The 23,654-nt window shown below is 53.2% G+C and overlaps 9 protein-coding genes across 9 annotated transcripts; 5 read left to right on the top strand and 4 right to left on the bottom strand.

Annotated features, from left to right (window-relative positions):
• Positions 1-288: 288 nt before the first annotated feature.
• ACO1O0_005498 (Dyp-type peroxidase) lies at positions 289-1,239 on the bottom strand (the record flags this gene model as incomplete). The annotated part of the gene is made up of 1 exon (XM_083194919.1): positions 289-1,239. One exon carries the CDS (start codon positions 1,237-1,239, stop codon positions 289-291), a length of 951 nt encoding a protein of 316 aa, XP_083049832.1.
• Positions 1,240-3,466: 2,227 nt separating this feature from the next.
• On the bottom strand, positions 3,467-4,321 carry ACO1O0_005499 (uncharacterized protein; the record flags this gene model as incomplete). Its single annotated transcript, XM_083194920.1, has 1 exon — positions 3,467-4,321. One exon carries the CDS (start codon positions 4,319-4,321, stop codon positions 3,467-3,469), a length of 855 nt encoding a protein of 284 aa, XP_083049833.1.
• Positions 4,322-4,698: 377 nt separating this feature from the next.
• On the top strand, positions 4,699-5,868 carry ACO1O0_005500 (uncharacterized protein; the record flags this gene model as incomplete). Its single annotated transcript, XM_083194921.1, has 2 exons — positions 4,699-4,817; positions 4,875-5,868. 2 exons carry the CDS (start codon positions 4,699-4,701, stop codon positions 5,866-5,868), a joined length of 1,113 nt encoding a protein of 370 aa, XP_083049834.1.
• Positions 5,869-9,405: 3,537 nt separating this feature from the next.
• Positions 9,406-11,381, top strand: ACO1O0_005501 (uncharacterized protein; the record flags this gene model as incomplete). Its single annotated transcript, XM_083194922.1, has 3 exons — positions 9,406-9,859; positions 10,061-10,616; positions 11,069-11,381. The coding sequence occupies 3 exons, from the start codon at positions 9,406-9,408 to the stop codon at positions 11,379-11,381; spliced, it is 1,323 nt and encodes a 440-aa protein (XP_083049835.1).
• A 541-nt stretch (positions 11,382-11,922) lies between these two features.
• Positions 11,923-13,279, bottom strand: HOM2 (aspartate-semialdehyde dehydrogenase; the record flags this gene model as incomplete). The annotated part of the gene is made up of 4 exons (XM_083194923.1): positions 11,923-11,990; positions 12,047-12,781; positions 12,879-13,133; positions 13,249-13,279. The coding sequence occupies 4 exons, from the start codon at positions 13,277-13,279 to the stop codon at positions 11,923-11,925; spliced, it is 1,089 nt and encodes a 362-aa protein (XP_083049836.1).
• Positions 13,280-13,923: 644 nt separating this feature from the next.
• On the bottom strand, positions 13,924-15,192 carry ACO1O0_005503 (PQ loop repeat-domain-containing protein; the record flags this gene model as incomplete). The annotated part of the gene is made up of 5 exons (XM_083194924.1): positions 13,924-14,129; positions 14,178-14,227; positions 14,283-14,742; positions 14,910-15,009; positions 15,076-15,192. 5 exons carry the CDS (start codon positions 15,190-15,192, stop codon positions 13,924-13,926), a joined length of 933 nt encoding a protein of 310 aa, XP_083049837.1.
• Positions 15,193-16,305: 1,113 nt separating this feature from the next.
• ACO1O0_005504 (phospholipase C/P1 nuclease domain-containing protein) lies at positions 16,306-17,322 on the top strand (the record flags this gene model as incomplete). The annotated part of the gene is made up of 3 exons (XM_083194925.1): positions 16,306-16,369; positions 16,427-17,086; positions 17,141-17,322. The coding sequence occupies 3 exons, from the start codon at positions 16,306-16,308 to the stop codon at positions 17,320-17,322; spliced, it is 906 nt and encodes a 301-aa protein (XP_083049838.1).
• A 913-nt stretch (positions 17,323-18,235) lies between these two features.
• ACO1O0_005505 (uncharacterized protein) lies at positions 18,236-20,164 on the top strand (the record flags this gene model as incomplete). Its single annotated transcript, XM_083194926.1, has 4 exons — positions 18,236-18,244; positions 18,708-18,979; positions 19,034-19,119; positions 19,167-20,164. 4 exons carry the CDS (start codon positions 18,236-18,238, stop codon positions 20,162-20,164), a joined length of 1,365 nt encoding a protein of 454 aa, XP_083049839.1.
• A 2,311-nt stretch (positions 20,165-22,475) lies between these two features.
• Positions 22,476-22,827, top strand: BGL2 (glycoside hydrolase 3 protein; the record flags this gene model as incomplete). Its single annotated transcript, XM_083194927.1, has 2 exons — positions 22,476-22,603; positions 22,653-22,827. 2 exons carry the CDS (start codon positions 22,476-22,478, stop codon positions 22,825-22,827), a joined length of 303 nt encoding a protein of 100 aa, XP_083049840.1.
• Positions 22,828-23,654: the final 827 nt, after the last annotated feature.

A 23,654-nucleotide genomic window follows, 5' to 3' on the forward strand; every position in this document is an offset into this window, starting at 1 on the left:
TCGCGTTTTTTTTTGTCAGGTGGCTCGACCCGACTGGCGCGAATGCGAGGCTTCCAATGTCCCCTACACCCTCGTTTGATTGGCTGCTCGTCTGGGCAAAAGGTTTGGCCCAAGACTCATGTCGACTCATCTTGATCCCACCCCCCCCACAACAACATCGTTGCATCTCGGTCGGTGAATCTGGCACAAATCTAACAACATGGGAAGGCAAAAAGATTGTTCCGCCGCCAATATACTGACTACTGAGTAATTCGTTATCGATTGGCCGAGATGATATGCTATACAACCTCAACCAGAAGAGAGCCCAGACAGCTGAGCAGCTGACGGCGCAAAGAAGGCCGTCCCCGTCATCGGCCTGCTAAAGTCCAAGATGCGGTCATGCTTCCCCGGAACATCTCCCACAAACATGCGTTCCATCATCTTCTCAATCACCCACAGCCTACGCGAGTACCCGATAAAGTACGTCCCAAACTCAGCCGCCCCTGGTGACCCGAACGGCATGTTGTCCCGCACTATCTCGTACTCGTTCCCCGCCTCGTCCTCCAGCGTCGCCAGGCTCTTGTGCGACTGTTGCTGCCCGCTCTCTGCGTCGTCCAGCTCGATGTTGTCCAGCTTGGTCCGCCCGATGATGGCCTCCTGCTTCTCTACCGCCAAAGAGCGCCACGCCTCTAGGTCGTGGATGTACTTCTGCACCACAACGTAGCTCCCGCCAGCCGCCTCGGCATCGTCCTGCCCAGTGACGAGGGCTGCTTCCGCCACAGCAGGCCCGACTGGGTTGGCGGTGCCGTCCACAAACCCCAGAAGATCCCTAGCGTCAAAGTACCGAAACCCGACCGTCTCGTCCTGCACCTGCACGGCCCCGGCCAGCAGGTCCATGACCTGCCTCTCAAACTCGAAGCACAAGTCTCTGCGCTCCGACCGTATGTGTAGAAGTATATCTCCGGGCGTAGATACGGCCGTATGTTTAGCCCCGCGGACCTCTGGGAAAGGATGCAACTCGGACGGCCGGGCTGAGCCTGTGAGGTCATCCCAGATGGAGCTGCCGATCCCAACTGTACAGGTAAGATTCCCCCATGGATGGCGTATGGAGATGTTCTTTGTGATATCCGGAACACTGGCGAGAGCGGAGCGGATGGTTGGCAGAGCGGTTGGCGACGGGATGACCGAGAGGACGAGGAATGTCGCCGACTGGGTGAGGGGCGCCTCCACTGGCTGCGGTTCCATGGCCTGGCTTGACATTTGACGACGTGGTGAACGTCTTTGCTGGAAGCTGTGAACGAGAGAGTAAGGGGATCGTAGGAGCGGTTGGAAGTCTGAGAAGAAGCCCCTGCTTGGGGTGAGAGCCATGGGATATCTCTGCACTTTGACACAGCTAGACTTTCCCAGGTCACAAAGGTCCGCTCTCCTTGGTGTCCGGAATCACTAGATGCAAATCAAGTTTGGCGATACCCTCGAGTCGGTATAAAAATCATTTAGGTCTCGTGGAGCTAGACCCAATCTACTACGTCATGCCTGATATGCTTGCGAGTTAGTTTGAAGCCTACTACAGGACATCATGATACTAATATTTGCCGCTAGGTTTGTCTCGGACTCTCAAACTTTGCACTAGAGGAGGTACGCGCTGAGAGTTCAGCTGGCAAGCATCCCGTCATGGTCCATCCAAGCATAGTGGGTGGCTTCACTCGGTGGATTTCGTCCAACTCTATCTCGAGAAACAACACTTTTTAGTACACCACTTGTAAGGGCACGTATTATTAAGCGTCGTCAAGTCATGGCGTCTTTCCCCTGCTTCCAAAACACTGCCACCAGCAGCTTCTATATTCCCTACAGTGAAAGAACAAGTCAATCCTTTCTACGCCACCTACCAGATGAGGTAGATGGGCATCAGAACTGATACCATATAACATCCTAGTCGACGTCTACGCAGGTTGAGCTATCCATATGCTCGCAGAGAAATAAAAATGGGCCGCTCATTCCTGCTACTAGTAGTGCATAGAATACGGACCCTGCAGTATTCAGTGTACTAGGTAGCATTTACCTATACTGGGAAGATCATCAGTAGGTAGTTTCTTGGGCAACATAGTCGGGCCAGTCAATAATCCTAGGCGTGCAGTAACTAGTACACCGGTTACAAGGCAGCTTTCCTAAAGATATTCCCATCTATAATCGCCGGCAGATGGTGTAAGGATCGGGTCTCGAAGAAGCTTCGGTTTCTGAACCAAAGACGCTGCAAGTGCTTTGTATGCCTAGACCATGTCCGAGTTCAACAATGAAGACGGGACTCGTCACCTCTAAAATCCCCAATAAGGTCCTGGCCATGTAAGAGCGCCGAGATCAATGCAAGATATCATCGAGAGAGACGGGACAGACTGGTGGAAGCGACTGGATTCATCGCGTCGTCTAGAGCAACCAGGGTTTCTACCTCGGGCTCGAGGAGCGACAATAAAAGGCCGACATACTTGTTTCTCAGCAGCCGCGATAGGTATGAAGAGATCAACGTCTATCTCTCCATAACATGGTGTGTTTGCATTCAAGAGGTCGGATAACTCTCGGCCAGCTCAGGATGACCCCTGCGAATGCGACCAGGCTTTCTCGCGTTCGGAAAATCAACCGCAACACGAAAGCGAGCTTATCCCAGCGCACGATCCATGGACAAAATGACACAGCCAGTGCTAAATCCACGCCTTCCAGCCAAGGAAGGTCTTGGCCTCGATGTGGCTGGCTTCTGGGAGGCGCGTGTCCCCAAATCATGCCAATTGGCAATCCCCATGTCGTTTGCCAATCTGGGGCCCCGGGGGGTGTCTGTCCCGAATACCGCGCGACGGTATAAACAAGACGCGGATCTTCCCGCGTATTCATCGGCTTCTCCGCTATCCGAGAATTTTGTGCAAAACGACCCTGTGAACAGCAAGGTGTTTGGTGTTTAGCCCGCTGTATCAGGTCTGGTGGAGAAGCCGGCCTGGTTTTTGGGCCCGTTACGGCACTGGCAACGTGTTTGAGGCATCAATCAATCTCCGTGAATCCATAAAACAGCTTTATGAAAGCGGGGACGGCGCTCGGAAGGTCCGAGAAGCCCGTAGTTCTCGGGTTTTTCATGGCTCCGGGCATCGAAATCCGGGCAGTAATTAGGGGTTTCTGGACCTAGGGTATTGGATATGGTCACAGAGATGCTATGATGTGTTGTGAACCGAACCCATATATGAACTGACAATGGCAACTCCCTCAGGGGCCCGAGGGAATGGAGAAATACACCACAGGGCATTCGCTGGTTAGACACCCTGGCCAAGGGAAACACAATGCGGATGCTTGCTCAGGTGCTAGTTCTGGTTGCCAATCCCTCCGTACCTATTGTTCTAGACTCAAAATCAGGTCAATATTGTCCTCAAACGCCTCGCTTTCAGAAATCACCCAATGAAGTCCCAATTGGCGCCTTTCCACAACTCCCGAAGCCCATCCGCGCGATACTTCACCCCTTGATGTCTAAACCCTGTTTCAATACGCTCTCGCTAGCTCTCCACCAACGGGCACGCTGCTCCAGGTCGTCAGCCGCGCCGCCCAGCGAAGCCTCCTTTCTCCGTTGTGCTTCCTTTGCTGCTGCTATGCCGTTCTGCCGTTTCGTCTCCAGCGGCTGTAGCTCGGCCTGCAGTCTCTCTGCCTCCTTCCTTTTCCTCGGTACTTTTGCTTGAAGTGCCTCTAGTTCTCGCGAAAGCTCTTGCTGCTCACGCTTACGCCGTGTCACAAGTTCTTCAGTCTTGGCCAGCGGTAGGTTGAGGTTCGGGTCGACGCCGAACAGTTCTTGCTCCGCTTTGAGCTCTTCGATCCGATCCTCCAGCTCCAGCGACTTCTCTGGGAGATCACTCAGCCTCGCCGTTTCGATTTTCACACCCTCGTATCGCTTGCTCAGCTCGCGGCCCCTCCTCTCCAGCTCGCCGACCATGTCAGCGACCTCGAGCTTCAGCGCTTTGAGCTCCGACTTGGCTGCCGCGTTCTCCTTCTCGAGATCGAGGTTCTCCTGCATAGTGACAATAAGGGGCGGGTCGCCGACGATAGCACGAATGAATTTCTCCTTGGTGACCTGCTCGACGTAGGAGAAGCGCAACTTGGCGAAGAGCTCCTTGTAGTGCGCCAGGTCGGCGTCAAGGCTAGCGGGAGTGGGAGCGTCGAGTGACGCGTTCGATGCGTCTGAGGTTCGCTGCTGGCGGGAGGCATCGTCCTGGGATGCAGTGCTGGAGATGGGCTCGCTGAGCTTGATGATGGAGATTTGGTGGGATTGCAGGTCCCCCAGGGACTGGAGGACCTTGGCCGTCTTGGCGGAGTCCATGCTGGAAATTGAGATGTAAGAAGTCCAATATCGTAGATATTCTGCAGTGCTCTCAAGATTCCGAACAATGGGGCCAGGTCGTAATCGTGGTGTGTTGACGAAGTTCAAGAAGGAGGATTCTGAAAACGCGACGATAGTCATGGTAGAATTGAACATGGGTGTTTACATTCAACCCGATATGGTTTAGTGGGGCACTTGTCTGAGTACCGTAGATCGGCAGCGACTTGACTTCAGTCATCATCAGACAATTGCCAACGAACAAACAACGCACTACATCACAACATTTTTTTTTTGGGTCAACATCTCCATCGCGCAACTACAAGCCTCTAGAATATATATGTTTACTTGAGTTTGACGCCTTGACACCTCTTCCTACCATGTCAAACAATGACATCCTCACCGACGAATACGTGGCCGATCTTCTGGCCAAGGATGCAAAGGATTGCTCGTTGAAATACTCGGCCATGGGGATGGAGGCCTTCCGCTCGGACAAGAAGTAGGCTCCCCGTCAGCTATCCGTCCGCGCGCCTCGTCGCTGACGACGTACTCCCAGGCCGGTCAACATGCCCAAGCCGAATACGAGATTCCTTCGCCACATCATCAAGGATACCAACACCCACAACAAGAACCTTCTAGCAAAAGAGGCGGCCGAGTCAAAAGCCAGGCTAGAGGGCCTTGAGCACGCAGAGGAGACCAAACGGCTAAAGACGAACCCCAATACGCGAGACATTCGGCGCCGACAGATGGGCGACATTCATGCTATTCTTGGGGGAAAGAAGCCTCGGAGAAGGGACGATGGGGATACATCTAGCCGCAGACGCGACGATAAGAGGCGAGAAACTCGAGACGACGAAACCATGCGGAATTCTAGGACAGATAAGGACCTTTTCAAAACCCGCGACAGTCGAAAACATCCCGGCCGTTTAGCCGATCAGGACGAAGAGCGTAAGATCCGTGGACATGCCGAGAGGTCATCAAGACGGAGGAGGGATGACAGCGCCGATTCCCACAACGGATCACGGAGTAGGAGAAAGAGCGCCCGAAAGTGCGAGAAGTCCAGGTCTCCTGACCGCCGCCGGAGGTCTCGCTCACCGAACGACGATAAGAGGAGGACCAGGCATCGTCATCGGTCACCGATACAAGAAGCAGCTAAACCGCCGCCCTTACCACAGAATAATGCCGAGGACTTCGACTCACCCGACGGTCTGATAGGACCGATGCCGGCGCCCAAGCCCCGCGGACGAGGAGCTCTAGCCGGGTCATCAGGTATTGACCGACGGTTCTCCGACACATACGACCCGAAGTTAGACATTCAAATAGATAGTGAAGATGAAAACTCCTGGGGCGACGCAGTTGAAGCATATAGAGATCGACAGAAGATGCGGCAACACCAGGAACAGCGAATGGGGTCACCAGGATTTGTCGACAACGATATCCAGAAGATACAAGGAGGCGGCGGGGGATCTGAAGAGGATGTGAGATGGTCCAAAGTTGGAGAGAAGCGAGAGTGGGATAAGGACAAGGTTCTTGGACACGACAGCATTTAGAGCATATTCGACCAACCATTGTACTTATCGGCTTATATAGGTACCCAACACCCAACTGTATGGTGCCCCCCCCTCGTCTAGTGATTGTCGCTCAACGTAGACAGTCTGGGCACCAACAAGTCCTGAACAAGATTCAAACTGATCGATATTGTTATTATCTAGCAGTTTCGTGTCCTCTTGTGCCCCCTGCCACGGTCCGTATATATCACTTAGGTCCATGCTACTCGTAAACGCCTTAGCCGCATGTGTCTGGAGCTCCCCGACCCTAACGACAACACCATGGCTCCCAGCTTCGACGCCTCAAAGTAAGTGTTTATACTATCTCAACTGTGTTCCACCCCTCTTAGATAGAACGGTTAAGCACATGGGTTGCACAATGGTTGCTCATAGTCTATCTCTCCTTGTAGAGGTACATCGCCCTCATCGTAACCTACCATCAACAATTCCTGTCTTTAGTGTAGATCTATCGCGGCTGCTCCGCGGTCAGTATGTCAGCGAATGCAATGGATGTTATCGGCACTCATCCACAGCGAGAATATGGTTCTAATAGAGATGCCATATCTCTATAGCAACTATGGATGGACATTGATGGGCATTTATGCCTAGTTGTCCGCAGACTTCTATGTGTAAGCAAGATTCCCTTTGAGGTATCGCTCCAACCAAAGCTGTTACCACGGAACTAATATCAGTCCAGGGGACCAGAAACCATCTGTCCATAAGACTCACACATTCTTCGAGACATTTGGGCCGCTATCTAATTACGGACAGCCCTGGGGTCTCTAAAACTCGGTAGCCCGCTCACAAGTACTAATTGTTATCTGACCAGAAGAGAACATACGAAACTGAAACTTGAAGACGACATTGATTGGGCTCGAAATTACCCAAATTACCTGACAGACGAGCAGTTACAAGGCCGACACGGCCGGTGTGGGGCTGGCCGATGGACCGGAGTAGACATCTTGGTTATACCAGTCTAAACTGTGCCCGGTGCCGGTACTTTGTAACCAGCATTTGATCACTCAGTATTAAGTTCTTGGTACATATGGTATATGGAATCTATTTAGAACCCCGGACTATGTCCCGACTTTGTCGCCATACCGACTGGGGAGGGTCTGTGTGCCCTGGGCGGACAACGGGAGCATCGTAGGAAGTTAGGTATCATCATATGCATCATGGCCCTCTATCATGTTTTTTTTACTGTAGACTACTACTACTACTACTACTACTACTACTACTAATGTCTGAGCCTTTGATCATGGTCCCGATGTAATACAGTCCCTATGGCAAAGGACAGCGACAATCACCGTTTTGGAGTTCCATCAACCGCAAAGCTGGATTTCCCATCTAGAGGGCACCACAGGTAGATATCACCTACTGACACACCCTTGTGGAGCCCAGAGATCGAGACCCACGTTAAGGAAGGCGCCCGTGCCTAAACTCAGCCTTGGCCATCAGCACTATAGCGTAAAGACTTGAGCTAGAGAGGCCAAGCAATTGAACTTCGCAATGTCAGAATCAAAGTTGGTGGGATTTTGATATGTCTCCCCCACCATGAACGAACCAATCTTGGGCCACAACCAAGATACCTTGCCAGATTCACCTAGTGATGGTACGAAGCACTACTAGTAGTAGGACTAGGTAGGTATACTCGGTGCACCTGTATCTTGGGCGACAAGATGGGCCCCTCCTGGTGGAACGATGCCAAGACGTAGTGACGTGAGGGGTCACGCACCAACCTGAACAAAGCATCAGAAGCATCACCAGGCAACATTCAGTTCACCGTTGCTCGGCAGATGGCCTGGAACAGGGCCCAAGCCCAAAGATCCGGCAACAAGGGACAGGTACACAGCTATGCAATGGGACTCGTGGGGTGTGGTCTAGAGCGGCGTCAAGCTTCCGGGCAAAAGACAGTCATCTTTGTGAGGGGTTGGCGGGCCTGTGATCCTGTCACTGGTGTCTGGTTGTCCAGTTCCTGATACCGTTGCAGCGTTAAGTGTTCAAAAATGCCGCCTTGCCGTCGTGCCGTCCTCGTGCCTGGTGGTCAAAACGACGACGACCAGCACCTTGTCACACATGTCCAAATCGTCGTAACACGATCTGAGGACGTCAAAAAGGACACTGCAGGGGAGGCACCTCAGAATAGAATCCCGCTAGCCTCACTCTGTTAGGTGACGAAAATAACTGGGAACTTATAAACTGGATATGATAAAAAGAAGAGCTGGGCAACGGTTCCCCAGATTTGGGATTGCGCCCACAAGGAATTCCGATGGGCTGATCCAGTGGATGTGGCCCTGTGACCAGCACCCACTGTGACTGAGGTGGGCTGGGGTTCCAGCTTTGGATCCATTTTGAGCCGAGCGGAGACGGTGGATCTGGGACTCAGTGGATTCACTGACAGCCTGACAGACAGTAGAGGTCGTATTACGGATAGAAGGCCAGAGGCGCTGGGCACAGTGGGCTGCCGCCCCCCCAGGTCCCAGCAGCCCAGGGCCCCAAGCTCGAGAGTCAAGACTCGCTCCACCTGGGCGCTGCGCCCCTCCATTGATCACCACCCCAACTACCGTCGTCCATCAGTCCATCCATCTCCTCCTTCTCCTCATCCTCCTCATCATCCTCATCCTCCTCTTCGCTGATCTGCTCGCCCGCCCCTCTCTTGTCTCATTTTGCGTCCCTTGATGATATCTTCTTTTCCCTGTCATTTCAACACCTTATACCCCCCGTTCTCGCCTTCTTAGCGTCCTCCCCGCTACCGTCTCGTCTTCCCTGCGATTGTCCCGCCACCGCGCTCCCTCTGACCGCCCGGAACCTTAATTCGTTCGGTGGGCAGGGTCCATGACACTCATCGATCGGCCGCGGCCGACAGTTGCGTCGCGGTGAGGTGAATGGCCCTGAGCTTTTAACTTGTTTATTTAACATACCCATCTACGGCGCCATCACCATCATCATCCTCGCCGTGAGCAGCAACACCAAATCCCTTTCACCCCAACCCCACGACGGCCATACGTATCAACGCCGACCCTTCCGATCAAGATGCGGCCGCCTCGGATCGCCATCCTCGTCCTCTTCCTCGCCTCCTCTTTCTTTCTCGTCGGCCGTGCCATTACATCCGCAGCTCGATCTAGCCCTTCGACATATCGCACCGCCCCAAAGGCTAAGCCCGAGAAGAAATCCGTATGGAGCTTCATGTACTACAATACACCGTTCTCGCTCTTCCCTCCAAATGCTGCCATCAGCTTGACCGATGACAACAGCACATCATTTGCTGCCCGCCCGGCTGCCTTCGGCCCTATATTGGCTACAAGGGGGCTAAGTGGCCAGCTGTGGGTTGGGAGCGGGTTTACGGAAGACACTCGTGATGGAGAGGGTGAGTTGGGGTGCAGTGATCTCCCCGGCTGGGATGGAGAGGATACGAGGAGGTCATTGAGGAACAGCCTCAGGACCGTCACCGAGCCCCGTGTCACTACATCACAACGCAGAGCGAGCTATTCAAAAAATACCGATGGAGGCATACTCGTCGATAGAAAAAGCCGAGTTGCGATGAATGGGGACACGGAAACGATACATACTGTCGATGATGGTACCGATGACTATCTACACGAGGAGCTTACCGGCTTGCTCGGCCGCCGCCACGAATCCTCGTCTCATCACGCTGATATTCAGTCTCTTCAAGAGGCCGCCGAGATCGATGGCAAAGTTGTCCTCCTGATGCGCGGCGGATGCGGATTTCTAGAAAAGGTCATGTGGGCCCAGCGCAGAGGTGCTATTGCCGTCATTGTGGGTGACAACCAGAAGGGCGGGCCTCTGATTCAGATGTTTGCTCACGGAGAGGATGTGGATAATGTCACTATCCCCTCGGTATTCACAGCACGAACCACAGCCCAGCTCCTGTCGTCTTTGACTCAGCCCGGAAGCTTCATTGAAGATACCCTCGATGAGAACGGCAATCCCGTCCTCAAGGTTCAGCAGCGCACCAACCAAGCTAAGAACCAAGGTTCGGTTTCGAAGAGAACTGCAGACCCCGCAAAGACTACTAGAGGACCTCCCAAACAAAAACGTTCTGCTTCTTCAAATGAATGGATGGTCCCATCCCCCCTTGTTCAAGAGCGAACTTGGGTATCGAGGTTGTTCGGGTGGAGCCAGCCGTTCCGTCCTACGGACGAGAAGAGCCGATCGCCAAGCAGCGGCCGTCTAGACTGGATCCTCGTCGACGACTGGAGCGACGAGAAAGACAAGGCCATTCGTGAGAAGATGGGTAAATCAAATCCAGGGTCCAAGCCTGATGACGACGACTTTATCATCGGCGTGCATGATTGGCGAGACCCCGACATGCTTGAAAAGCCCCGATCGCGAGGTCAGAACGCACGGGAATCTGGTAGCCCGGAAAAGACCACAGGTTCTAATAGTGGCGAATCTAATCCTTATAAGGCTCTTTCCAAAGGATTTAGGGGCAATCAGCAGGGCGGTCCTGGAAATGGCTACGCCTTGCTTCGCAAGAATTCTGGCTCCCGCGATGACAAGGATGCTGTGACCGAACACACGTCTCGGCGGGGTGAGAATGGGGCTCATGATTTCACCGCCCCCAACTTTCTCGACTTCGGGCCGCATGAAGGACTTTGGGTTACCATCACGCCAACAAGTAGCGCCAGCCCTTTCTTCGACACTCTGCTTGTCCTCGTCATCAGCCCCTTAGTGACTCTGACCGTCGTCTACGCCCTTTTGATTATCCGTGCCCGAATCCGCCGGAGGAGGTGGAGAGCGCCCAAGTCGGTAGTAGAACGCCTGCCCGTACGGACCTATCATACTGTGGCCGCGTCCCCTAGCCCATCGTCTCGGCAGCCTTCACCTTCAAGCACCTCGCCAACCACACCCCTTCTACAACACAGTCCACCTCATTCGCGACCTAGGTCTCAGACCACCACAGGGATCCCTGAGAGTGACAACCCCTTACCGAGCCCGGCGGGTCGGTCATCCTCACGAAATGGCACACGAGGGCACGAAAAAGGTTCCGGAGGCTTCTCCACTGAATGGAAGAAGTATATGGGGAGACAAGTTGAATGTGTAGTTTGCCTGGAAGAGTACGTTGATGGTGTGAGCCGCGTAATGAGTCTGCCTTGTGGTCACGAATTCCACGCAGACTGCATGTAAGTATCCCTCCATGCACGTGGCTAGTGATTTCCCCTTGTACTAACGGGGTATCCAGCACACCCTGGCTCACTACTCGTCGGCGGACATGCCCTATCTGCAAAGGCGATGTCGTCCGATCCCTCGCCCGCGGCTCCTCATCGAGCCCCCGGTACGAGCCTTACCAGGACGATAGTGACGACGAGACTATTGCGGAGGCTTCTGGCTCACGTGGTCATGACTTTGACCTTGAACGAGGGATTCTATCACCAGAGCCTCAGGAACCACACCGGTCCAGCCGTCAGGATAGATGGCTGAACCACCTGTGGCCGAGCACCTTCGGTTATCGATCACACACCCGGTCACCACCACCTGATGACCGAGACCGATAATAATATTGATATTTTACTGGCAATAACTCACAGAGCCAAGTATTCAGGCTACGCCAGATCCGACTTATGTTCTCTATGGTTTGGGGCGATGCGTTGGGTGTACTTGTGGATGAGAGCAATGCTAAGCATTCAATGGATGATACGAGACGGATGACTGACTTACCCTCGCTCGAACATATCTACTAATGTTGTTTTTTACTATATATATGCGCGGGCGTCCACGGGGGGGGTCTTTTGATTTGTGATGGGCGGGCGAACATGAGTAGCAAGCGGCCTCAATCTGCCACAATATTCGGGCGAATGCCTATATCTATCAGATACGAATAGATGTTCTTGAAAGTTTATATGACTTGGGCTTTTTTTGTTGTTGTTGTTGTTGTTGTTGTTGTTGTTGTTGTTGTTGTTGTTGTTGTTGTATGTTGGCTTCCAGTGTTATTAACGAGATGAAGCTAGATGGCTGGCATAACCTCCTGGAAGGACGTGTATTCTTTTGGACGCCAACATTGTCTATACTGCTAAATTCAGCCCAGCCTCTTCTTTTTTAGATATAGCCCTTTAGGACTGCTGCCTCGGCGTTCAATATAGAAGAGCCAGCCGCTCCAATAACAGCTACTCAAGAGTTAGCATGCACTACTCTTGCTTTGAAGGTCACAAATTGCACTTACTGTTGTGGCTCAGGGCGACAAATTTGATGTCAAAGATACCTGCCTCGTCCTCACGCACGCGGCCTACGCTCACAGTGTAGCCCTTGCCCAAGTCGCGGTCAAGCCGCGGCTGCGGGCGGTCGTCCTCGTCAAAGACGACAATGGGGGGCTCCGGCGCCGAAGGGCAACCCAGGGCCTGAGCCTGGGTCGTGTACTTGCGCAGAGCATCCTTGACCTGCTCCGGGGAGGGCGGGGGCTGCTTGGCGAAAGTTAGGCTCACGCAGGCCGTGTGGCCGTCCATGACGGGGACACGGTTGCACGCCGCCGAGACACGGAGACTCTCCTGCTCGACGAACGCCGTGCCCTCAGCATTGAGGCTACCTAGGATCTTGCGCGCTTCAGTCTCGAGCTTGTCCTCTTCGCCCTTGATGAAGGGCACGACATTGTCAATCATGTCCATACTCGACACACCCGGGTAGCCGGCACCGGAGACGGCCTGCATAGTGACAATGCTGACCTTGTCGATGGGACCGAAGGCGGCCTGCAGAGCGGCAAAAGGAATGACCAGGCCGATGACGGCACAGTTGGAATTGCAGACCAGGAAGCCCTTCTGCAGGCCTCGCACGGATCGTTGGTGCGGGATGAGATCGAGATGGGGGAGGTTAACGGTAGGGACGACGAGGGGAACAAGAGGGTCGCGGCGGTAGTTCTTTGCGTTTGAGAAGACGGGAATATTGGCGTTAACAAACTCCATTTCTGTACCGTTTGTGTTAGTCTCTCTGTTCATACATTCCCACCACTACCTATCTATCCTATGGCCCATCACGGGGAGGACGAGTTATAGGAAACATACCAATTTCGCCAGCAACGTCCGAGTCCAGGCCGCTAAAGACGACGTCACAGTCACCAAACTCGGAGGCCTTGCATTCGCGGACGACCATGTCGCCGATGGCGCCTATGGGGGCAGCCTGCTTCCACCGGACGGCATCGCGGTACTTCTTGCCAGCGGAGCGCGATGAGGCGCCGATAGCGTGGAGGGTGAGGGAGGGATGCTGAGCAAGGAGGAGAATGAAGCGCTGGCCAACAGAGCCAGTGCATCCCAAGACGCCTAACGATAGTCATTGTCAGTCAGAGTATGCTCTCAGAGATGACTGCGGCTGGAGAGTTAGGTAGATCGGGAGCGACGATGCTGGTCAGCGGCAAGGGTAGTCACAATCACTTACCGCACTTCTTTTTGGGAAACTGGGTCGCCATAATGATTGATTTGGATCAGAAAAGTGTAATAGATCCCAAATAAAGGTAATCGAAGATTATACGTTCCTCTAGTGTGTTAAACAAATATTGAGGAGGTTGCTGCGCAAATTGTGGCGGGACCACCCACCAGTGCCCCGCGATCGGAGACCAGAGGGTTGCCCCACCGAGGGGCAAGACTCATGAGTCGTGTACTAATACGATTACCTGGTACGTAGATGTGCGAATTTACGGAGTAGCAGCAGTACTTGAAACATTTCCCTCTTTTATGTAGATTCTTCAGTGCATGGAGGGAATAGTACAATGAATGTAGTCTCTGGTTCTAAATCAGTTGCATCCCGTGTAAGGAACCCTGTAATACCTCTAATATACGTAAATGCAGGGGGGGAAATGCTAGCAAACTACCTACTTACTTATGCAAACGCGCCGAACTGCAAACATCCAAACCACCACGCTACCGCATCTCAAACGCACATAGTAGTAACCTACTAACCATCGTACCTATATACTAACAACCGGAGTAGTACCACCAAACGCCAACCCATGCACCTAAAGAGTCCAATTGTACGATGTCATCCAACGTCATACCGTATCCTAGCGTTCAAGGGCAGACAAGGCTGTCCTCACCGCCCAAACAACCGCGAATTCTACTCGATCACCGGTTGCCTCTTGTTATTCAAATATAATCGGAACTGGAAAAAGATGATGCTGTCCTCGATGACGGTGCCAAGCGATCCGAGTAGGAAGGGGAGTGCATTGAGAAGGTACTTCTTCTCCTGCGAGTAAGCCACGAGACTGATGCCGTAGGTCAGATTTCCGGTGAGTGAGAGCATGAAAAAGAGTAGTGCCAGCCCTAGAAAATGTCAGTAGGGATCTTCCCATCCATGCCAGCACAACTAACCTTCGCAAGACTTTTCTTTGTAGTTCTTGTAAATCTGCGGTAGGCGGGCGCTAAAACTCTGTTAGCTTCCACTATTTCGAGCCCAGGTCGTTATCAATGGCTCACCAGAGATAGAGAACAGCACTGATGTAGCCCAGAGTCAGGCCGGCCCACTCGAGAGGGTTGTTGGCCTCTTCTGGAACATCTGGAGCCGGCTCATCTGCGTCCCACGCCCCAGCCTTATAAGAGATAAACCATGCGACTGTCCCAATGATGTAGACAGCGACCAGACTAAGCGCGTTGTTCGCCAACGAATTCGAGTCCCGAGTCTCATCCTCGCTCTGTACCGCCGTAGCTTTTGTCGGGGAACCACTTGGCGCAATGGACGAGCTGTCCCGCCTCCATAAGAGAGGCGAGTCCTCAGACACCTCCGGCGTTTCGGCTTGCGCGAGGCGCGCTCGCGCTTCTGCCCTGTGCTTGTTGCGGGTGTTGTAGTAAGCGCATTGCGTGATAAGAACGAGGTCGGCCAGGCAAAAGTAGCTGGGAAGCGCAATGGCGGTTGGTGCCAGGTGTGTGAGGAGGGCGCCTATGGTCAATGTTAGCGTCCCGTCCATCGTCTATAGCACGTGCCAAGAAAGTGAGGCCTTCGTGTATCGACACCCACACGAAATCCAATGAGACAGGGAAGTGAAACCAAAGTCGCAAGCTGATAAGAGTCTCAGGGAGGAGGCAAAGTGGCTGCAGGGGACTCACCCATGAGGTTGGTCGCGTCGCCCAGGAGCCAGACGATCAGGAAAATCATGCTCAGGCCATCAGCGCTCTGGGCCTTGAAATTGGCAAACAGTTGCGGAATCTACAGCAGCACCATTAGAATACCCAGAAAAAAAAGAGAAAAAAATGCTGCAACAATGGGACATACCAAAACGCATATCCAGGCAACAAGGCTAATACTTCCAAAGACTCCGGATAATGCCAAGGTGACGGGTGGCGGGTGTGACGCCACAGATATGGCAGCTTGGACGACGAACGAAGCCATGTCGACAACTGGTCGCTATGGGCGGATGCAGAGCTAGGGGAGATGCGATCAAGAAAAGAAGAGGAAAGCAAGAGCTCGGAAGCCCGACCGAGGAGTTTGAGCAAGCTCACGGGACGAGGTCAAGTGCCGGTCGAGGTTGGAAGTGAGGAGAGAACAAAGAGGCGGACGCAGCTTGGTGGTGGGCGAAAGCAAGTCAAGTCACACGGGCGATTTCCTTATCGCGGGAGATGATTGGGAAAAGATTGTCCTGCATTGGCCAGCTAAGGCTTTCGCAGGTCTCCGTGCTCCACTGATGTGTCAGTGCAGGCATGCCGGTGTGGGGGAGTCATGCACCCGTGGACCCCGCCATCCCAACCGCCTCCGAAAAGCGCTCTAATAAAGCACGGATTGTATTGGTAGAGTATACTGGTCATCACCTACGCATATTGGCCTTGTTATTTCGCCTCTGGTGATGTTTGTGAGGGTTCCTGGAATGCCACAGCTATGCATGGTTGGTTGCGGTGTCTGTGACAGGTAATCGGTTGCCAGTTGATGGATATAAGGGACCAAGCGACGTCACCCAGCTTACTTAGCACTTTTCAAGGTTTGCTGGCGTGGGCCGTGGGGACCAAGGCTTATCTCAAGTCCCGCTTTCCAGTGAGACAGAGCGGCACGGCACCGTCCAACGTTTTGTTGCTTCTGGTCAGTCCACAAGTAATAATAGAATCCGTACTCCGTACACAATTCCGGTGTTAATATCATGCACATCATGCCACTATACAAATCCTCTCTTATGTTGCACAAACCCATTGCTCCCAATAAATGCCATGGTTGGTACGGAGTAAGCCCAATTGTAGACTTTACGTGGGGCTTCAATCCGCCTTTGATTCGCCATCAAGGCTCCGTTCCTCGAGCAACTCTCACATGCTGGCAACACCAGCTGACCGCCACGGTCGATCGGATGGCCACATGAATCCATCCAGCATGGTCCTCGGCGCGTAACATTATGTCTTGACGCGTTTGTAGCCTCTGTCTGGCTCAGACTCTTGCATCCGCGGATTTCTGTCTGTCTTACCCCAATACGCCAAACAAAGCGATATCTTCCGAGTTATTCAACTATTCGCACACCAGAACATGAAGCTCTCTAGTGCACTGGTCGCTGGACTCCTGTCGGTCCCCTCTGCCGTTGCTTGGGGAAGTATGTTGAAAGCCCCAAATTCGGGTTGCAAGAGCTGCGCTGACTTTCCATCATCAGGTCTCGGCCACATTACCACTGCTTTCATCGCTAGTCACTTTGTTTCGAACACCACCGAGGCATTTTTCCAAGAGCTTCTACAAAATGACGAGTCCGACTACCTAGCAGGTGTTGCTACCTGGGCCGACTCAATCCGATACACTCAATGGGGCCGGTTCACCAAGAACTTCCACTTCATCGACGCCCACGATAACCCGCCCGAATCGTGCAACGTCGACTATGAGCGTGACTGCAAAGAGTCGGGCTGTGTCATCAGTGCTCTGGCAAACTACACCAAACAGTCGCTAGACGCTGCGTTGCCCACGTGGCGACGCGCGCAGGCTGCGAAGTTTGTGATTCATTTCATAGGCGACCTCCACCAGCCCCTCCACAATGAGGATGTGGCCCTGGGAGGGAATCGCATCTATGTGCAGTGGGACGGGCGAAAGTATAATCTGCACCATATTTGGGATAGCTCTATCGCGGAGAAGTGGATCGGAGGCCTGCGCGGCAAGCCTTACCCCCTTGCGCGGAAGTGGGCAAACGAGCTGGCGGTTGAAATCGCCGACGGCAAGTTCGCCGAGGAGAAGAAGGTCTGGCTGAAGGACTTGAAATTCGACGACCCCATTAGCACAGCCCTCGCCTGGTCCAGGGAGTGCAATGCATATGTATGCACGCATGGTAAGTTCGGCGAATTCAGTAACCCGCGAGCCTCTAATATTAACATTAACTCAGTCCTTCCCGAGGGTCCCAAAGCCATTGCCGGCGAAGAGCTCGGCGGAGATTATTTCGAGGCTGCTGGCCCTATTATCGAGAAGCAGGTTGCACGTGCCGGGTTTCGGATGGCGGCTTGGCTTGATCGTATTGCCAGTGAATATGGGACCCGTTCTCAGAGCGATGTGGAAGATGAGTTGTGAGCCTGCGACATGATGGTGGAAAAGGCTTGGTGATTGAGCTGAGGCCATCTGACACTTTGGGTTCCTCGGCCAAGGGCTCAAATCCAACATCCAAACACATCCCGTGTGAGCATGGAATACGATGTATCAAGTGTGGAACGAGTCTGCGAGGTACCCCATGGCCTCCATAAGCGCCGAGCGGCCGAAGGTATCAAAATGACACCCCGTTATTATTGGTTAGGTATGCATAGCAGTTCAAATGCAAGGCCTTCTTTGACATAGGCTTCGACGGTTTCCTGCTACTTGATAGGCTGGGCACCCCAGCACTGAGTACTGGGTACTTAGTAGTAGGTAGCACAGGCGCCATGGAAGGTGTTTAAGGCCGATGGGATTGTGGTAACTCGGGCGTCAAAGATGCTATCGAGGAGACTAGGATAGGTAGGCCAGACATACCTGAAGCATTCCGTGATGTATTATGCAGCTGGAGAATCAATGGGGTGGGCACAGCCGAAACGCTAACTGCCTGATTAGCGCCATCAGCAACCCCCCAATTGGCCGATCGAAACCGCGGGCATCCCCATCTCGCGGCATTCTGCGACTCCCGGAGCTCCACCACCTATTATTACTTCCACTCTGCCATTCTCAACCACATTTTGCAGCAAAGCGCCATACGGAAGAACAGCCCCTTGAGGCCTCTGGCGTCTCCATCCTCCGTCTCAACTGAGTTTTCCGATACGCGCTAGTGCGCGTCCTGCCCTAGCGATGATCTGTGTCAGGAGCCTGTAACCGCCAGACTTAGCACAGCTGCGGCTCTCCGCGTTTGGCCTGAGCTCCGTAGGCCAGCCCAGCCTCTTCAGCTTTTCTCCAGCTTCGGCCTGGGCGGCGCCGCGGCCGCCCGGGTCAACTGTCACACTCTCCAAACGTCATGAATCCAATGTCGGCCGTGAGTCTCGGCCGGTTTGAAATGCCCCTGACCACCGTCTCACATTCTTTGAAAGACGCGAAGCCCTTGGGTCGAGTCATCTACTAAACGAAGACTATTTTGCTCTCAGTCCTCCCCTCCTCTCTCTCTCTTTCGTCTTCATGTTTCCATTCTACTGTCTCTCCGACCATCTCATTCTCTCTTCCTAACGCTGGCAGTGGGATTTACATTCGTTCCTTTTAAACCAGTCTTGTCTTTGGTTTGTTGCCAGACCCGCTCTTTCTATCACACTGCTTTTCCAACGGGCTGAAACCCCCTTTCCGAAGTCATACCGTCTCTCATTGCTCGGATAGATTTGACTACCTCCTGAGTTGACCGACGTGATATGCATTTTCAAGGAATAATTGTAGCCCTTGTGGCTCTTTCTACCCTGTCTGACGCCGCCACTATTCGCAGAAAGTCCCCATTCGCGCACGCTCTCCAGAGGCGTCAGTTTGGTAACAATTTTGGTGATCAATCCTCAGGCCGTGATTTCGGAGGCCGTGGCGGAGGCGGCCGTGGCGGAGGAGGCCGTGGCCGAAACAATGACGACCAGAATAATGATAGCCAAAACGACAACGACCAGAATAACGATGGGGGGGATACCGGTGGCAATGGCGGCGGCGGCGGCGGCGAAACAGCCTTGAACCGAGACGTCATCCAGGAGGGCTCGCAGCAGGACGGAGGTGCTGCGGACGGGCAGACCGCATCCGCGACGTGAGAAATACCCAATCAACGCATTACCCAAGAGCGCGGGCTAACCCATACCAGTGACGATGCTAATTTCATCAATTTCTGCGAGGGCCAAGATCTAACCAACGGCGAGCAGAAAGAGGGTGGTTCTTGCAATGGAATCCGTACGTCCCGTTTCCATTATTACCGTCAAGACGTTAACACTGTCTAGCCATGGGGAACATCCCCGCTGTCGACCGCATGGTTGCCGCCGTCTTTACCAGTCCTCAAAATGGCGATGATCTACCAGCCGACACTGACTTCACCATCTCAGTTCAGATGCTCAACTTTGCCCCTGGTTCATTCACAAATGCCGATACAACCTATTACTCGGCGCCTCAAGATCTGGACGGCGGCGGGAACATCATTGGCCACACACACGTCACTGTGCAGGACACAGGCGGCGATCTGAACCCTACACAACCTTTGGACCCTCAGCAGTTTGTCTTCTTCAAGGGCATCAATGACGCTGGCAACGGCCAGGGTCTCTTATCTGCAGATGTCGAGGGGGGTCTTCCCGCTGGTAACTACAGGTTGTGTTCTATGGCGTCTGCAGCCAATCACCAACCCGTGATCATGCCCGTTGCTCAGCGAGGTGCCCAGGACGACTGCGTTCGCTTTACCGTCTCTGAGGGCGGTGGCAACGATGACGACACTGGCAACGGCGACGACACTGGCAACGGCGACGACACTGGCAACGGCGACGACACTGGCAACGGCGACGACACTGGCAACGGCGACGACACTGGCAACGGCGACGACACTGGCAACGGCGACGACACTGGCAACGGCGACGACACTGGCAACGGCGACGACACTGGCAACGGCGACGACACTGGCAACGGCGACGACCAGAACCAAGACGACCAGTTTGGCGATGACCAGAACCAAGACGATCAGAACCAGGACGATCAGAACCAAGACGACCAGTTTGGTGATGACCAGAATCAGGACGATCAGAACCAGGACGATCAGAACCAGGACGATCAGTTTGGTGATGACCAGAACCAGGATGATCAGTTTGGTGATGACCAGAACCAAGACGACCAGTTTGGTGATGACCAGAACCAAGACGACCAGTTTGGTGATGATCAGAACCAAGACGATCAGAACCAGGACGATCAGAACCAAGATGACCAGTTTGGTGACGGCCAGAATCAGGACGATTAGTTTAGTGACGGCCAGTTCAGTACCGCCCAGGCTGAGTTTGAAAACGACAATCAGCTCAGCAATGAAAGTGGGTTTGGCAACAACACCTCGGGCGAGAATAATGCTGATAGGCCCAACCAGCCGGATTTTGAGTTTTCGAAGACGATATAACTACCGATTCCGACGGAGACAGAAAAGAAAACTCGAGCGACACTGCCCTCGGTGGTATCGCAGCCCCGGAGGTTAAAGATACCGGAGACAGTGATAGGCCGTTTAAGGTCAACGGCGATAGCTTCACCTCACTAAATGCAGCGACGCAGCGGTCGTGCGACATTCAGCGCAATGCATGCTTCGACGCTGTCAACTCCGGTCAGGTAGATGGGTTCTTCACGAGCGACTGCGATGCTCAGTTTGGGGAATGCACAGCAGAGCTCTCAGGGTGAGTTCGAAGCAGACATGGAGATAATATATGATAGGTATGAGATATGTAGTACCGGGGCCACATATTAAGTAGGCAGCACATTGTGATTTCAAATGTACATTCGAAAGGCTTGAGACCTCTACAGGACATATTAAAGGGGGAGGGGGGCTGGGTAGTCCACGGGAGTAAATCCAAAGAAGCTGCGTTGTCACATGTACGTTATTATGCCAACGAGCCCATTGTGCCATTCTCGCCCAAGCGAACATTGCGGCTCAAGAATCTCTCTACCATTATAGCCATGTCAAAGAACCTCAGGTACAGCATGCCTCGCCATTGTACAACCCCCAGCCGAGTTGAGAATTAGAGGTGTCCAAGATGGAAAACTTGCGCGTTAGCGCAACCAGGATGGAAAGACTCCGGAGCCCATGAGACAGGAGACACCAGTGGACGCCCGACTCACTCCCTTTTCCTTAGATAGGCAGAACACATTCCCATTCCCAACTCCACCACATGCACCACCAGATAGATCTAGCAACTTTACAAACTAAGGGAGACTTCACCCCAGAAGGTGCGAAGTATCGTGTTGGCCCATGTATAGCGTTAACTCTACATGTATCTGTGTTTTTGCGGTGGCCTACATGTTGTATCCTCAACTACATAGTTATCACCTCGCACGCCAGCCCTCCATCGTCGATTCGTCCCATGTTTCCTTAGTATTCTTCTCTCCTATGAACTAGTGTTTTTCTCTGTAGGGGTCATATTTGGCTATCGTTCTCAAAAGTCTTCAGTTGATCTGCCTCCGAGAGCTCCTTTCTCTCCCTTAGCATTCTTATGAGCCTTACGGGCTTAATCTACGCAAGACCCTGAGTATGGCAATGACACCGATGTTCCTCTAGGAGCCACGGAAACACTGACGTTGCGATGGGCATGATCCGCTCAATCATGATTCCGTGGTAGCATGGTCAAAGCTCGATCCCTAGTTGCTTACAGCTACATCCAAGCGAGCTCTTTCCCATGAATGCAACACCTAAGGTTACCCCACCCAGGTTGCCAGAGGATTTCACTTCTTACCCTGTTTTGTAGATCAGGCTCTGACTGGAAAAGTTTGGCGTCGCAGCAGATGACGAAGAGAGCAGTATGGTATCAAAAAACCAGGATAGGAGGACATAAGTAGCAGCAACTTTGGGGGGGTTTTTTTTGGGAGGGGGGGGCCTCTGGATACTCCCGTTGAATTCTCCAGACACAGAGACATGTGACACCCCCTCAGCTACTACCAGCTTCGAGCGCATGAGACACCATTTGGAACAATCTCTAAATTTAGATCCCCTTGGCTAACAGGAAACATTGCTGAATTAACTTTCGTATTTAGCATTCGGGCTATGCGTGCCCCTCTACTGTGGTGGCGAGGGCCAACCACCATGCCCAAACTTGCATGCAGGTCTTGGTATCTCCTCCTTATGTAAATAATCAGATCCTGGTTCAGCGCCGCGCAGCGTCAAAACTCCTTCTATGAGTTGATTACCCCCAATCCTCGTGATGTGTCGCCTATTGCCAGGGTTCAATGGCCGAGACCATATGTTGTATTAAGTCCACCTGTATGTCCGACCCTACCACAGCAATAAAGTTTCCTGTGAAGTTATAGAAAACATTATGACGCCGACGGATGACGCGTCCCCATGCTCCGTTCTCATATATTCCCCTGGGCCCATGGGTTTCCTTGATATATACTCACTGTGAAGCTATTGGCTGGGGAGTATTATCAAGATGCGAGTTTTACCCTCAGCCTGCGCCCTCTTGGCAGCAACGCTTGCTTCCCTCTCTAGTACCACCGCAGCAGGCCAACTGGGCTTCGCTCTTGGAGTCAAGCAACCCAATGGCGCCTGCAAGAGTCAGGCCGACTATGCTGCCGACATGGACGCCATCAGACGGTCTTCTGGCAGCAGTCTTGTCAGGATCTTCGACGCTTCTGAGTGTGACGTAGCGGCCCAAACGTTGCCAGCCGCAAAGTCCAAGGGTTTCCAAGCTGTGTTGGGCATCTGGTAGGCTACGTCCTCTCGTCCCCGAGTGTTCGTCACTGAGAAACGCCAGGCCTGAGAACGAAGCTCAGTACAGTGCGGGAAAGAAGGCAATCGTGACTAACAAGGTCAAATACCGCGAGCAGATCCATGCTATTACCGTGGGCTCCGAGTCACTATACCGCAGCACGTACACGGCCTACCAGCTGGTCAGCCGCCTCAAGGACATGCGCCGCGCCGCACCCTAGTTTCACTACGGCACCGCCGACTCGTGGAATAAGTATGTTGACGGGACGGCGGACCCCGTCGCCCGCGTATCTGACGTTTTCCTCATCAACGCCTTTGCCTACTGGCAGGGAGCCCATCGGTTCCGCAGTGGGCATATTCAACAACGACATTGCGCAAGCTTCAGCACGTGTCAAGTCAGCGCGCGGTAGAAAACCTGTTGAGCTGTGGGTCGGCGAGACAGGGTGGCCGACTGCGGGTACGAGGTACCAGAACGCGCGCCCAGGGCTCGATAGTGCGAAAAGGTTCTATCGGGAGGGAATCTGTCCCAAGTTAAATGGAGGGACAAATGTGTTTGTGTTTGAGGCATTTGATGAGCCGTGGAAGCCCCAGTCCATTGGACAAGGCGGCAGTCCTGCGGACGAGAAGCACTGGGGAGTCATGACGGCCAATCGTAAGGAAAATTTCCCGCTGAGGTGTTAAGCTAGGTCAGACTTAGTCTCCTAGCCCAACAGACATTGTCAATCGGTGCAGACGAGCGATGGGGCTGTCCGAGTTTGTTAATTCATCGCCGAGAGCCGACGCATTACGAGGCAGATAATGCTATTAGCTTGGTCACAGAAAAGGCCATAATACTCGTATACTATCCACCAAAAGCATGATGAAATAGAAACTTTAGCCCAGAAAAGCCACGAGATGAAATTGAGTCGAACCTGTATCCCGACAGACCCCATCCAGTGTCATTATTCACCATGCTAATACCAGGAAGAATTTTGCGTAGCAGCGCTGTAGTATATCACCCTCCCCCTTATGCTTCCTCGTCTTGATTTGCACTGCTATTTTTTCTTCT

Source organism: Amphichorda felina (genome assembly GCF_050947745.1).
Source record: "Amphichorda felina strain 45539 chromosome Unknown scaffold_5, whole genome shotgun sequence".
Classification (NCBI taxonomy): domain Eukaryota; kingdom Fungi; phylum Ascomycota; class Sordariomycetes; order Hypocreales; family Bionectriaceae; genus Amphichorda; species Amphichorda felina.